Source organism: Chlorocebus sabaeus, chromosome 24 (assembly GCF_047675955.1).
Source record: "Chlorocebus sabaeus isolate Y175 chromosome 24, mChlSab1.0.hap1, whole genome shotgun sequence".
Lineage (NCBI taxonomy): Eukaryota > Metazoa > Chordata > Mammalia > Primates > Cercopithecidae > Chlorocebus > Chlorocebus sabaeus.
This window is the reverse complement of record NC_132927.1, coordinates 82,027,617-82,043,107: the sequence shown is the minus strand read 5'-3', so window position 1 is coordinate 82,043,107 and position 15,491 is coordinate 82,027,617. Positions and strand designations below refer to the sequence as shown.

The 15,491-nt window shown below is 55.5% G+C and overlaps 2 gene segments (V, D, J or C); both read left to right on the top strand.

The window, feature by feature from the left end:
• Positions 1–15,491, top strand: part of LOC103229879 (immunoglobulin heavy constant alpha 2-like) — a 229,682-nt gene that overhangs the window by 198,944 nt on the left and 15,247 nt on the right.
• LOC119619006 (immunoglobulin heavy constant epsilon-like) lies at positions 7,748–15,049 on the top strand. The segment is given in 5 exon segments: positions 7,748–7,844; positions 13,160–13,483; positions 13,681–14,001; positions 14,087–14,410; positions 14,501–15,049. Coding segments are annotated over 5 exon segments (1,398 nt in total).

The window sequence follows — 15,491 nt, the reverse complement described above, 5'->3', positions numbered from 1 at the left end:
TTCACCAATTAGGTTAAGGACTTGAGATGATATACTAAATTTTAGATGGGTCCCAAGTCCAAAAACTGGCACCCTCATAAGAGGACAGGACATAGATACACATGGAGGTAAGCCATACAATGACAAAAGAGAAGATGAGGGGTGTCAGGAGCCACCTGTGTTTTTCCATTTGCATTACTGTAAAGAAATGCATGAGGCTGGTTAACTTATAAAGGAAAGAGGTTGAATTGGCTCACAGTTCTACAGGCTGTATAGGAAGCCTGGCACCAGCATCTGCTTCTGGTGAGGGCCTCAGGAAACTTACAATCATCACAAAAGGTGAAGGGAGAGCAGGTATGTCACATGGCAAGAATGGGAGCAAGAGGCTGAGGGGGGGCCTCAGACTTAAACAACTAGATTGTGTGTGAACTAACTGGGGGAGAACTCACTCATCACCAAGGGGATGATGTTAAATCATTCATGAGGGATCGGCCCTCATGATCTAATCACCTACCGGGCCCCACCTCCAACACTGGGAATCATATTTCAACATGAGATTTGGAGGGGACAAATATATAAATCATATCCTTCAACCCCTGGCCCCCCAAATCTCATATCCTTCTCACATTGCAAAATACAATCATGCCTTCTCAACAGTCCTCCAAAGTCTTACCTGATTCCAGAATCAACCCAAATTTCCCAAGTCCCAAGACTCATCTGAAGATGAATCCCTTCCACCTATCAGCATATGAAATCAAAGACAAATTATTGACTCCAAAAATACAATGAGAGTGCAGATATTGGGGTAAACATACCCATTCCAAAAGGGAGAAGTTGGCAAAAAGAAAGGATCTACATGCCCCATACAGGTCAGATATTCAGCAGGGCAGTCATTAACTCTTAAAGCTCCAAGGTAATCTCCTTTGACTTCATGGCCCATATCCAGGGCACACTGGTGCAGGGTGTGGGCTCCCAAGACCTTGGACAACTCCACCCCTGTGGCTTCTCTCACAGGATAAAGTTGAGTGCCTGTGGCTTTTCCAGATTCAGGGTGCAAGCTGCCAGTGGATCTACCATTCTGGGGTCTGAGGACAGTGGCCCCCTTCACACAGCTCCACTAGGCAGTGCCCTGGTCAGGACATTATATGGGGGTTCAACTCCATATTTCCCTTTGGCACTGCTCTAGTAGAGGTTCTCTGTGAGGGCTCCATGCTGTTGGTAGGCTTCTGTCTGGGCAACTACGCTTTCTCATACATTTCTCAAATCAAGAGGGAAGATGCCAAGCCTCTTTCACTCTTGCATTCTGGGGGCCTACAGGCTTAACACCAGGTGGAAGTCGCCAAGGCTTATAGTGGCTTGCACTCTCCAAAGCAGCAGCCTAAGCTATACTTGGGGCCCTTTGAGCCAAGGCTAGAGCCAGAGCAGCCAGGATGTGGAGAGCAGTGTCCCAAGGCTGCACAGGGCAGTGGTGGCCATGAGCATGGCCCACAAAACCATTCTTTCCTCCTTGGCCTCTGGGACTGTGATGGGAAAGACCACCTCAGAGATTTCTGAAATTCCCTTGAAGGCCTTTTTCCCTTTGTTCTGGATATGAGCTCTTAGCTCCCTTTTAGTTATGCTAATCTCTCTACCAAGTGGTACAGCCTGCTTATATTTCTCTCCTGAAAATACCTTTTTCTTTTCTACCACATGGCCAGGATGTGAATTTTCCGAATTTTTTATGCTCTGCTTCCCTTTCTTGATGAAAAAAGACAAATTCTATAAAACACTTGAAGAGATTTATTCTGAGCCAAATGTGAGAGCCATGAACTGTGGCACGGCCTCAAAAGGTCCTGAGAACATGTGTGCAAGGTGGTTGGGTTACAGATTGGTTTTATGTTTTAGGGAGACATAAGACATCAATCAATACACATAAAGTATACATTGGTTTGCTTTGGAATGGCAGAACAATTCAAAGTGGGGAATTCCAAATCACAGGTGGATTTGAAGATTTTCTGATTGGCAATTGGCTGGAAAAGTTGTTACCTAAAAAGTTGAAGTCAGCAAAAAGCAATGCTTAAGATAAAGGGGGTTGTGGAAGCCAAGGTTCTCCTTATGTAGATGAAGCCTCCAGGTTTCAGAGAGAAGAGATGGTAAATGTCTCTTATCAGACCCTAAAAGCTGCCAGACTCAGATAAATCTCTCCTGAATCAGGAAGAGACCTGAAAAGGGAAGAAGATTCTCTACAGGATATAAATTTCCTCCACAAGAGACAGCTTTGCAGGGCCATTCCAAAATGTGTCAGAGAAATATATTCTGGGATAAAATACTTTAATGTTCTTCCATGCCTGCCACCTGTCATGTGATGCTATACCAGAGTGAGATTGGAATTTGATATCTTATTGCTACAAGGAGTCTGCTTTGTCAGTCTTAAGCTCCCTGTTTTAATGTTAATACTGGTCAGCTGAGCCTAAACTCCAAAAGGGGGAGGTTATAGTGAGGTACCTCCAACTCCTCCCCTTCCTGTCATGGCCTGAACTGGTTTTTCAGGTTTCTTTGAAATCCCCTTGGATTAGCATTTTATTTTTTCGTTTACACCTTTTAAATATAAGTTCCAACTTTAAGTTATTTCTTTGCTCCCACATCTTATCATAGACTGTTAGAAGCAACCAGGTCACCTCTTAGAAATGTCTGCTTAGAAACGTCTTCCACCGGCCAGGCACGGTGGCTCACACCTGTAATCCCAGCACTTTGGGAGGCTGAGACGGGCGGATCACGAGGTCAGGAGATCGAGACCATCCTGGCTAACATGGTGAAACCCCGTCTCTACTTTAAAAAAATACAAAAAACTAGCCAGGCGTGGTGGTGGGCACCTGTAGTCCCAGCTACTCAGGAGGCTAAGGCAGGAGAATGGCGTAAACCCAGGATACGGAGCTTGCAGTGAGCTGAGATCTGGCCACTGCACTCCAGCCCGGGCGACAGAGCAAGACTCCGTCTCAAAAAAAAAAAGAAAAAAAAGAAAAAAGAAATGTCTTCCACCAGATGCCCTAAGTCATCGCTCTTAAGGTCAAACTTCCACAGATCCCTAGGGCATGAACACGATGCAGCCAAGTTGTCTCTTAGGATTTAACAAGGGTGACCCTTACCCCAGTTCCCAATAACTTCCTCATTTCCATCCGAGATTTCATCAGCCTAGCTTTCGCAGTCCATGTCTATCAGTATTTTGGTGACAACCATGTAATCAGTCTCCAAGAAATTCCAAACTTTCCCTCATCTTCCTGTCTTCTGAGTCCTCCAAATTCTTCTAACCTCTCTGCCTGTTACCTATTTCCAAAGCTGCTTCCACATTTTCATCTTTATAGCAATGTTCCACTCCTCAACACCAATTTTCTGTGTTAGTTTGTGTTACTAGAAGAAAAATATATATATATATGTGAGGCTGGTAATTTATAAAGAAAAGAGGTTTGCGCCAGGCACTGTGGCTCATACCTGTAAACCCAGCATTTTGGGAGGCCAAAGCAGGTGGATCACCTGAGCTCAGAAGTTTGAGACCAGCCTGGGCAACATAGTGAGAACTTGTCTCAAAAAGACAAAAAGAAGGGAAGGGCAGGGAAGGGAGAAGAGAAGGAAGGGAGGTTTAATTTGCTCACAGTTCTGCAGGCCATTCCAGAAACATGGCCCTGGCATCTGCTTCAAGGCCTCAGGGAGATTGCAATCACGGCAGAAGGCGAAGTGGGAGCAGGCATGTCACATGGCAAGAGGGAGTAAAAGAGAAGTGGCACGTCCCAGACTTTTAAACAACCAGCTGCCGCATGGACTAACTGAGGGAGAACTCAATCATCACCTAGGGGATGGTGCTAAACCATTTATGAGGGGTCCAGCCCTGTGATCTAATCACCTCCCACCAGGCCCCACCTCCAACACTGGGCATCACATGAAATTTGGAGGGACACATGCCCAACACATTTCACCACAGGAAGCTGAAACAGAAGGTCCTCTCCTGGAACACTCAGAGAGAGACAGCCACCAACACCTTGGTCTCTAACACTTGATCTCAGACTCCTGACTTCCAGAACTCTGAAGACATTAATTTTTCTTGTTTTAAGCCACATTTGCGATATTTTGTTACAGCAGCCACAGCACGGATGTAGCTGGTAACAGAGTCCTCTAGCCTCCAAAATACAAGCCTCGGGTAAATAACTATTGAATTTGACCACATGGAAATCAGGAAGAATGTAATGAGCATCATCAATAGACGGGATGACCTGGGAGATCGTGGCAAGTTTAAAGCTAATCAGAAGTTGGCAACCAAAAAATCCTGTCTTGCGAATTTCCAGGAAATTGCCACGAAAAACTTTAGAAGACAGGGTTAGAGAAAAGATGGAGAAACCCGGATGACTCCCTGGTTTCTGAAGAGGTGCTTAGGCATTTAAGTGAGACCGACGAGACTCCACACTGTACCTTTCAGAAGGGCAGACACTCATGAGATCGTCAACCACAGCTCCCTCGCTGGGAGGCAGACACAGAGCTGGAGGCGGCGGCCACAGTTTAAACTAGGTGGACAAAGAAGTGTCAGCACCGGGGCTTGCAGGAGGCCTGGGAAGGAGCAGGCAGCAGTGGGGCCTGGACAGCCCTGGGGAAAGGAAGTTACTCGGAGGAGACAAGGGACTTGCATTCGGGCCAAAACCAAAGACAAGAGGTCAGCTGGTCCCAGGGAACTCTGGAGCCCAGCACCCCACCATGGGTGCAGGGGCCTGACAACCCCACAGAGGGCTGTGGGCACCGGGCACCAGCCTGCGGGGGTCTGAAGGCTGCTGCCCAGCCACACATGTCCTGGTCCTGAACAAAGGGTCCAAGAGGCAGCTGCAAACCCGCACTCCTCAGAGCAGCCCGTTAGCCTCAGCTGGTGTTGGCCCCCGGTCACCACACATGCCCTGACAGTGGGGCCTGGCCTCAGAAAGGGGCCCCTCCATTTGTATTTTCTGTCTGATCCTTGACACAGTGCGGACACCAAACACCAAACCCTAATCTTGGTTCACATACTCTGCAAAGAAATGACTAAGACTAGTTCTTCCGGAGGTCAGTTTTAGAACATGTTTATTCTAATTCTGCCTTATCTCTGTGCACCAAGAAAAATATCTGCACGTCTGTAGTAAAATGGGAAGGTACCTTCATTTTGTTTGTATGCTAAAGAAAACTTTTTAAATATCTCACTTATCTTACTTTTTAAAACGGTTTTGTGTGTTTTGGATGCTTATAACACTTTCCATAAAAGATCATTTGGATGATGAAGTCAGAGTCTTCTGACAGAAAGCAGATCAATGGATTCCTAGTGATCAGGAAGGTGCTGTTTGCAAAGGGGCTGATGGAATTTTCGGAGAGATTCTACATCTTCTTACAACTGTTCATCTGCATTACAGCGGCGGTTGCATGACTCTGCATTTGTTGAAACTCACGTGTAACAGGATGGACTATACTGCATATAAACTACACTTGAATAAATATGACTTTCAAAACCTAAAATAATTGAGGGGTGGTTCACTGCCCTGGCTCAAAGCCCCCTGGCCACGCTGCCTGTCCAGCCCACCCCATCCCTGCCAATGCTTGACTCCAGTGTCCTGACAGCCTCCTGACCCCCCAGGCTGCTCTGCACCCTGAGGAGCGCGGCCATCCGGGAGCAGCTGGATAGAGATGGGGAACCCGAGACTCATGCCACACCGTGTCCTCCTGCCCCCACCAGCCACACACAGACGCCGAAGCTGCACTGTCCTCACACACGTTGCCCCCACCCACCCTGGTAGGGCCATTCCAGGCCTGGGGCAGGAGGGCAGACTCTCCCCCTGCCCCGACAAGCATACCTGCAACACACCCCAGCACACACACACACACAGGTGTGTACAGCTGAGACACGGCCCACTCTAGTGCAGAGTCTAGGCCCCGTTACTGAGGGAAAGGCACAGCACTGTGGGGCCATAGGAGCGGCAGCTGGACACAGACCAAGGCCTTGGCAAAGGCCCGGGCCACTGGCTGGGCATGAAGGTCAGAAGAGGGCAGGAGGGGCTGGGGCACTGTGCCTGTTGGGTCTAGGTGGGCACATGTTTGGCAGGAGAGGAACAGGCCGGCCCCTCACACAGGAAGGGGTGGGGGCAAAGGCAATTTCTGGAGGCCAGGGCAGGGCCACCGCCCCAAGGAAAAGCAGAGCAGGGTGAGAACGGACATGGGGCTCGGAGCTGAGCAGGCCTGGTGGGCCCCAGGAGGGAGACACAGAGGACCTGGGGATCTCAAGGCTGGCAGGGGCCAGAGATGGAGCCCCAGCTGGGATGCCATCCTCCTTCCTGGGGGCCCACTCTGCCCAGCCCCTGCAGCCTAGCACAGCTTGGGGCATTGGATAGAACTGGGAGAGAGCAGACCAGGGGGGTCTCACTGAGGCCCCTGCCCCAAATGCCCACAGCCTGGGGAAAATGAGCAGGTAGATGGGGGGGGCAAGTGGAGCCCCAGCCACACCCACACAGTGCACACAGCCTCACCGGGGCCGGAGGGGGCAGGAGGCTCGCCACCCCTGCTGTGGTTTCTCAGAATCATGGGTCCTTCCAGGGAACTCAGCGTTTCCTCCTCACCCTCCCACACGGCACCTTTCCCCAGGGCCACGAGCAGGGCGTGGGGGCCTTGGACAGCCTGGGAACAGGACACTCACACCCAGCCTGGATTCCCTGAGCCTCACATCATAGCCCTCCAGGGCTCTGGCAGCCAACAGCCCTTCCGGGGTCTTCCACACGTGCTGAGCATCCCTCTGAGGGTGCCAGGCCTGACAGCCCCTCTCCCTCCACAGGACCACCAGCCCTGGGAACCCGGGGTCCTGGGGGCAGGGTCCCAGTGTCTCCCTCCCCAAAGGTTCTATACACCCCACCCCTCCCCGGTGGCCACTCCATGCATGCTGGCCTCCGGGGGACAGGCAGGCCAACGGTGTGAAGGAAATCATCTCGCTCAGGGCTGCAACCAGGGACAAATGCCATGGGCGCCTCTAGGAAGGCCACCGAGCCCGAGCCCAGCCTTCATGTGCCCACACCCACCCACGGCATAGATGGGGCACGGCGTCCCCAGCCTCCAGCAGCTGCAGGGACCTTGCAGAGCCACCAGCCACCTCCGCCCAGCTCCCTGCCAGCCCCTGGCCAGGCCCCCGCCTTCACGTGCTTGCCTTGAGGAGCAGCCCAGCTGGGGACCCCCGGCTGCAGGACGGTGACCTGGGAGTGAGTACAAGGTGAGGCCACCGTGCAGGGTGCCAGCTCCAAGCGGGTCATGGGGACGAGAGCTGCAGCCATCAAGAAGCCCTGCACGCACACCTTGGACACGCGGCCCCTGAGTTCACCTTAGTGCGCCTCATTCCCCTGCACAAAAGAGCCCCCATCCTTTCTTCACAAGGCTTTTGTGGGAGCAGAGGTGGCATTGCCCAGTACCCTCTCCCTTTCCGAGGCAGCGGGACCCCGAGTTTGCTGACCGGCACCACCAAGCCCAGGCATGCATCAAGAGTGACAGTCTGGGAGCTGGGCAGGGGCCCCGGAGTGGGGGCTGAGAGGGCAGAGAACCTCCCCCAGCACTCGGTGTGTGTCCGTAGTAAAGGAGCCTCACCTGAGCCCCCGCTGTTGCTCAATCGACTTCCCAAGAACAGAGAGAAAAGGGAATTTCCAGGGCGGCCCTGGCCTCCGGGGGTTCCCACCCCATTTTTAGCTGAAAGCACTGAGGCAGAGCTCCCCCTACCCAGGCTCCATTGCCCAGCATAAAAATAACCGCCATGGTTACTGATCATCTGGGAGCTATCCAGGAACGCAACAGGGAGCCGGATGGGCCACACCAGCCACAGGCGCCAAATGGAGGACCCGGCACTTCAGGTATCCCAGGCCACAGGGAACCCCAGTCGAGGGGCTGGCCCAGGCAGCAGTGAGGGAGAGGCTGCCTGGGCCCCTGACAGGGAGGGGACTCCTGGGCCACCCTCACAGCATAAACCAAGCTTCTTGGTCACTGCATGGACTCTAGGCACCCCTTCCCTGCGTGGGGACACAGGAAAGCTAGAAACAGCCTAACACCGACCTGGAGAAGGCAAGGGGCTAGGAGTCTTGGGTGGGACAGAGCTGGGCCCAAGACTAAAAAGGTCAGAGGCCCCACACTGGGCAGGGCTAGGCTGGGTGCAGACTGCCACCCCCAGGACAGGGACAGGCAACCCAGAGCCGGGAGGGAGGGTGGGTAGGCGGCAGCAGGGATCCGTCCTGAGCTGCACTGCGCGACTGGCAGATCTGGGCAAGTCTGGGCTGGATGGACTGCGTGGACTAGACGGACAGGCAGAACAGACTGAGCTGAGGCAAGCTGGGTGGGCTGAGAGGGCTGCCCTGTCCCTTTAGAGGATAGGCTGGCCAAGCTGAGCTGTACTGAGCCAGGGCGATCGGGGCTGGCCCGGGCCAGGTGGGTTTAGCTGAGTTGAGTGAGTGGACTGGGTAGAGTGAGATGATCTACCCTCAATTGAGCCAGGTTTGAGCTGGGTTATTCTAAGCCCTAAGGTGGACTGAGCTGGGCTGAGCTGGACTTATCTGGGGGGCAGGGCAAAATCAGGCTGAGCGGAGGTGGCCTGCACTGAGTGGTCCAGGATTGGGTTAAGCTAAATTAGGCTGACTTGGACCCGACTGGACTTGGTTGAAATAAGCTGGGCCGACACAGGAGTAGGGACAAGCTACAGTTCTCTACTTAGGATAAAAGGGGTGTTCGTGGACGATCCGGACTGAATGACACCAAGCTAGGGTATTACCTGCTGAGCTTACCTGACCTGGCCTGGGCTTAGCTGCGCTGCACTGAGCCGGGCTGAGCTGAGCTGAACAGACCTGAGCCAAGCTTAGCTGGTTAGGCTAAGTTGGGCTGAGCTAAATTGGATTGAGCTGAGGAGGGCTAGGCTGGATGAGAGGCCTGATGATAGACAGGGTTAAAAGCTGGAGTGAGCAGGGCTTAAATTATTGAACTAAATTGGGCTGGGGTGATCTAAGTGAGTTCAGCTGGGATGAGCTGGTCTGTGCTGAACTGTGCCAAAGTGAACTGGGCTAAACTAGGCTCGCCTGAGTGGACTAAGCTGGGCTGGGCTCAACTGGGTTCAGCTGAACTGTGCTGGGTTAGACTAAACTGGGTTCAGCTGAACTGTGCTGGGTTAGACTAAACTGGGTTCAGCTGGGCTGAGTCAAGCTGAACTGGACTAAGGTGGCCTGGCCTGGCCTGAGCTGTGATTGGAAGGGCTGATCTGAGCTGGGCTGAGCTGGACAGACCTGAGCCAAGCTCAGCTTGTTGGGCTAAGCTGAGCTAAGCTAAATTGGGTTGACCTGTGGAGGGCTAGGCTGAGTGAGGGATCTGAGATGGACAGGGTTAGAAGCTGGACTGAGCTGGGCTTAGATTGCTGAAGTGAGTTGAGGTGGGGTGAGCTAAACTGGGTTTAGCTGGGATGAGCTGATCTGAGCTGGGCTGAACTGAACTGAGCCAAAGTGAACTGGACTGAACCAGGCTAGCCCTAAGTGGGCTGGGCTGGGCTAACCTAGGTTCAGCTAGGCTCATATGGGCTGGGCCAGGCTAAGGTGAACTGAACTGAGCTGAGTTGCACCAAAATGGGTTCAGCTGGGCTGGGCTGAACTGACCAGAAGTGGACCTGGATGGGCTGAGCTGGGCTGAACTAGGCTAGCCTGAGCGGGCTGAGCTAGGTTGGACTGGGGTGAGCTGAGCTGAGCTGGGCTGGGCTAGGCTAACCTAAGCCAACCTAACCTGGGTTCAGCTGGCCTAGGCTGGGCTGGGCTAAACTGGGTTCACCTGAGATGTGCTAATATGGGCTGGGCTGGGTCAGGTTGAGGTTAACTGAACTGGGCTGACCTGGGCTGGGCTCAATTGAGTTCACATGGGCTGGGCTGGCCTGGTCTAAACTGGGTTTGTCTGGGCCAGGCCAACTGGGCTGAGGTAGATGGAGCGGAGCTGAGCTGAGCTGGCCTGGCTGGGCCTCAGCTGTGACTGGAAGACCTGGGCTGAGCTGGACAGACCTGAGCCAAGCTTAGCTGGTTGGGCTAAGCTGGGTTGAGCTAAATTGGGTTGAGCTAGGGAGAGCTAAGCTGAGTGAGTGACCTGAGATGGATAGGGTAGAAGCTGGAGTGAGCTGGCCTTAGATTATTGAACTGAATTGGGATAGGGTGATCTAAACTGGGTTCTGCTGGGATGAGCTGATTGGGGCTGGGCTGAAATAGGCTAGCCCTAAGTGGGCTGGGCTAGACTAACCTAGGTTCAGCTGGGCTCATATGGGCTGGGCCAGGCAAAAGTGAACTGAACTGAGCTGAGATGTGCTAAACTGGTTTCAGCTGGGCTGAACTAAGCTAGCCCAAGCGAGCTGAGCTAGGTTGGACTGGGGCGAGCTGGGCTGGGCTGGGCTAACCTAACCTAGTTCAGTTGGCCTAGGTTAAGCTGAGCTGGGCTACACTGGGTTCAGCTGAGATGTGCTCATATGGGCTGGGCTGGGTCAGGTTGAGGTTAACTGAACTGGGATGAGCTGAGCTGGGCTCAACAGAGTTCACATGGGCTGGGCTTGCCTGGCCTAAATTGGGTTTCGCTGGGCCGGGCCAACTGGGCTGAGGTAGATGGAGCTGAGCTGGCCTGGCTTGAGCTGTGACTGGAAGACCTGGGCTGAGCTGGACTGTCCTAAGCTAAGCTTAGCTAGTTGGGCTTAGCTGGGTTGAGCTGAATTGGGTTGAGCTGGGGAGGGCTAGCCTGGGTGAGGGACCTGTGAGATGAACAGGGTTAGAAGCCGGACTGAGCTGGGCTTAGATTGCTGAAATGAGTTGAGCTAAACAGGGTTTAGCTGGGATGAGCTGATCTGGGCTGGGCTGAACTGAACTGTGCCAAAGGGAACTGGACTGAACCAAGCTAGCCCTGAGTGGGCTGGGTTGGGCTGGGCTAACCAAGGTTCAGCTGGGCTCACATGGGCTGGGCCCGACTAAGATGAACTAAAGTGAGCTGAGCTGTGCTAAACTGGGTTCAGCTGGGCTCATATGGGCTGGGCCAGGCTAAGGTGAACTGAACTGAGCCGAGCTGTGCTAAACTGGGTTCAGTTGGGCTGGGGTGGGCTGAACTGACCAGAATTGAACTGGGCTGGGCTGGGCTGGGCTGAACTAGGCTAGCCTGAGCGGGCTGAGCTAGGTTGGACTGGGGCGAGCTGGGCTGGGCTGGGCTGGGCTGGGCTGGGCTGGGCTAGGCTGGGCTAGGCTGGGCTAAGCTAACCTAACCTGGGTTCAGCTGGCCTAGGTTGGGCTGGGCTGAACTAGGCTAGCCTGAGCAGGCTGAGCTAGGTTGGACTGGGGCGAGCTGGGCTGGGCTGGGCTGGGCTGGGCTAGGCTAGGCTAGGCTAAGCTAACCTAACCTGGGTTCAGCTGCCCTAGGTTGGGCTGGGCTAAAGTGAGTTCGGCTGAGATGTGCTAATATGGGCTGGGCTGGGTCAGGTTGAGGTTAACTTAACTGGGCTGACCTGAGCTGGGTTCAGCTGAGTTCACATGGACTGGGCTGGCCTGGCCTAAATAGGGTTTGTCTGGGCCAGGCCAACTGGGCTGAGGTGGATGGAGCTGGGCTGAGCTGGACAGACCTGAGCCAAGCTTAGCTGGTTGGGCTGACTAAGCTGGGTTGAGCTAAATTGGGTTGAGCTGGGGAGGGCTAGGCTGGGTGAGTGACCTGAGATGAACAGGGCAGGAGAAGCTGGAGTGAGTTGGGCTTAGATTATTGAACTGAATTGGGCTGGGGTGATCTAAACTGGGTTCTGCTGGGATAAGCTGATCTTGGCTGGGCTGAACTGAGCAGAGCTGAACCTAGATGGGCTGGGCTGAACTGGGCTGCTGGGCTTGACTGGGTAAGCTGGGCTGAGCTGAGCTAGGCTAAGCTGAGTTGGGATGGGCTAGGCTGGGCCAAACTGGGTTCAGCTGAGATGGGCTAATATGAGCTGGGCTGGGCCAGGCTGAGCTCAACTAAACTGGGCTGTGCTGGACTGGGCTGAGCTGGACAGAACTGTATTCAGCTGGGCTGGCCTGGCCTGGGCTAAATGGAGTTCGGCTGAGCTGAGTAGGATTAGTTGAGCTGGTCATAACTGGACTTAACTAGCTAGGCTAGACTTAGCTGACTAAGCTGATCTGGACTGTATTCATCTGTGTGAAGCTGGGGTGAGGTGGCTATTTTAAGTTCAGCTTTGCTGAGCTAAACTGGACTGGGCTAAATTGAGCTGAACTGACCATTCTCACCTGGCTGACTAAGAGGCGCTGAGACAGAAGCAAGCTGGTTGAGCTGGCTGGACTGAAATAAGAGTTTGCTGCCTGCAAGGGGAGGTCCTGGGCTGACCTGGGCCAGGCTGAGCCAGGTTGGTCTAGAGTGCACTCCAGAGGGTGACTCCTGCAGTGGGCCAGTCTCAGCTGAACTTGGCTGTCCCGGTGGGCAGAGTGGGACTGGATACTGTGATTTTCGGGGTGCCTAGAGCAGACTTCAAGACCAAGCTAAACTGGGCTCCAGGGGCAGGATGGGCTGGCGACCTGGGGCTCCGGGCCAGGGGCGAAGGGCCACGCTGTGCAGACCACAATGTCTGGGCCAGGGTTCTGTTGTGGGAGGGACTGCCCAGGGCATCAGGGCAGGTCTTCCCGCCCTCCCCTAGAGGTCAGGGGTAGGCAGAGCACCAGGGGCATCTGGCAGGTCAGGGGAGGGCTGCTGTGATGGGGAGATGGGGGCTCGGCACTCGAGAGCCCGAGGAGCTGAGACCACAGCCTCGGGGGATGGGAGTCGGGGTTGGAGGGCAGGCAGACCATCCACCATGAGCCCAGAGAGAGTGTGAAGGGGGAGGGCTCTGGTGTTCCACGTCCCATGGGGTCCCCGGGCTTCAGCCTAGGGGCATGGCCCAGTGCCTCTGCTTCTGAGTGCCCACGCTGCAGCGGCCTTGATGGGGACGCTGGGGTCATCCTGGAGGCACCCCCTTCCTGAGCCCATCCTGAGGATAGTGGCTGAGCAACAGCTTCTGGTGGGGGAACGGCGGCCCTGGGAGGTGCCCTGGGCCGGGGGCTTGTGGGGATAAAGGTCCAGAATGAGCCTGGGCTGCCACGGGGTCCCTAGCTCCTCCATCCAGACCCCCAGGCCTGATGGGCCCTGGCCCGAGGCTGGCACTGACTAGGTTCTGTCTTCACAGCCTCCATACAGAGCCCCTTCGTCTTCCCCTTGATCCCCTGCTGCAAACACATTGCCTCCGATGCCACCTCCGTGACCTTGGGCTGCCTGGCCACGGGCTACTTCCCGGAGCCGGTGATGGTGACCTGGGACGCAGGCTCCCTCAACAGGAGCACTATGACCTTACCAGCCACCACCTTCACGCCCTCCGGTCACTATGCCACCATCAGCTTGCTGACCGTCTCGGGTGCGTGGGCCAAGGAGACGTTCACCTGCCATGTGGTGCACACTCCATCGTCTGCAGACAAAGAGGTCAACAAAACCTTTGGCGGTAAGAGAGGGCCAAGCTCAGAGACCACAGTTCCCAGGAGTGCCAGGCTGAGGGCTGGCAGAGCGGGCAGGGGGTGAGGGGGTGGGTGGGAACACCCAGCATGCTTGGGGACCCGGGCCAGGAACACGGGGGCAAGAGGGAGGGCGCACAGAGCTCAGGGAGGACAACAACCCTCATGACCATCAGCTCTCCCCCAGTCTGCTCCAGGAACTTCACCCCACCCACCGTGAAGATCTTACAGTCATCCTGCGATGACGACGGGCACTTTCCCCCGACCATCCAGCTCCTGTGCCTCATCTCCGGGTACACCCCAGGGGCCATCAACGTCACCTGGCTGGAGAACGGGCAGGTCATGGAAGTGAACTCGCCCACCCCTCCTGCCACGCAGGAGGGTGAGCTGGCCTCCACACAAAGTGAGTTCACCCTCCCCCAGAAGCACTGGCTGTCGGACCGCACTTACACCTGCCAGGTCACCTATCAAGGTGGTACCTATGAGGACAGCACCAAGAAGTGTGCAGGTACGTTCCCACCTGCCCTGGTGGCCAACACAGAGGCCAGAGAAGGTGGCGAGCGGGCCTCACACAGTCCTCCGGTGTACCACAGATTCCAACCCGAGAGGGGTGAGTGCCTACCTAAGCCGGCCCAGCCCGTTTGACCTGTTCATCAGCAAGTCGCCCACAATCACCTGTCTGGTGGTGGACCTGGCACCCAGCAAGGAGACCGTGAACCTGACCTGGTCCCGGGCCAGTGGGAAGCCTGTGCCCCAGGTCCGCCCAAAGCGGGAGAGGCAGCGCAATGGCACGTTAACCGTTATGTCCATCCTGCCGGTGGTCACCCAAGACTGGATCGAGGGGGAGACCTACCAGTGCAGGGTGACCCACCCCCACCTCCCCAGGGCCCTCGTGCGGTCCATGACCAAGACCAGCGGTGAGCCACAGGCAGGCCAGGGTCGTGGGGGAGGAGGGAGGGAGCGAGCGAGCGAGCGAAGCTTGGGCTTGACCCCATGTCTGGCCACAGGCCCGCGTGCTGCCCCGGAAGTCTATGTGTTTGCAACGCCAGAGAAGCTAGAGAGCCGGGACAAGCGCACCCTTGCCTGCCTGATCCAGAACTTCATGCCTGAGGACATATCGGTGCAGTGGCTGCACAGCGACGTGCAGCTCCCGGACGCCCGGCACAGCGTGACGCAGCCCCGCAAGACCAAGGGCTCCGGCTTCTTCGTCTTCAGCCGCCTGGAGGTGACCAAGGCCGAATGGGAGCAGAAAGACGAGTTCATCTGCCGTGCAGTCCATGAGGCAGCGAGCCCCTCATGGATCGTCCAGCAAGCGGTGTCTGTAAATCTCGGTAAATGATGCACTCCTGCCTCCCTCCCTCTCAGGGCTCCATCCAGCTGTGCAGTGGGGAGGGCTGGCCAGACCTTCTGTCCACTGTTGCAACCACCCCAGGAAGCCACCCGCAATAAACCGTGCCTGCTCAGAGCCCTGGGTACACCCATTCTTGGCAGCGGGCAGGGCTGTGGGCAGGGGCATCTTGGCACAGAGGAATGGGCCCCCCAGGAGGGGCAGTGGGAAGAGGTGGGCAGGGCTGAGTCCCCCCAGGAGAGGTGGTGGGAGGAGGTGGGCAGGGCTGAGGCACCATTTCATCCATCTGTCTTCATGTCGGGGGTATTTGTCAAACAGTGTATCTGCAGGGACTCATCACAGATACCCTGGGCCCTCTCTGCCCCTACTCTGGATTCACCCCCTCCAAGGAGTCCAAAGACCCAGGAGAGGTCCTCAGGGAAGGGGGTAAGGGAGCCTAGCCCCTACAGCCCTCTCTCGGGGACTTGGCTTCTACCCCCCTGGATGGAGCCCCTGAACCCCTAGGTGTAGATGGGCACACAGGCCCTCCAGGTGGAAAAACAGCCCTAAGTAAAACCCCCACACAGGCACACAGGACCCCAGACAGCCCTCCCCCGAGTCTGTGCCACCGCGGTCCGCCTCTCTGCCCTGTCCCGCCTTGCAGAGCCCTG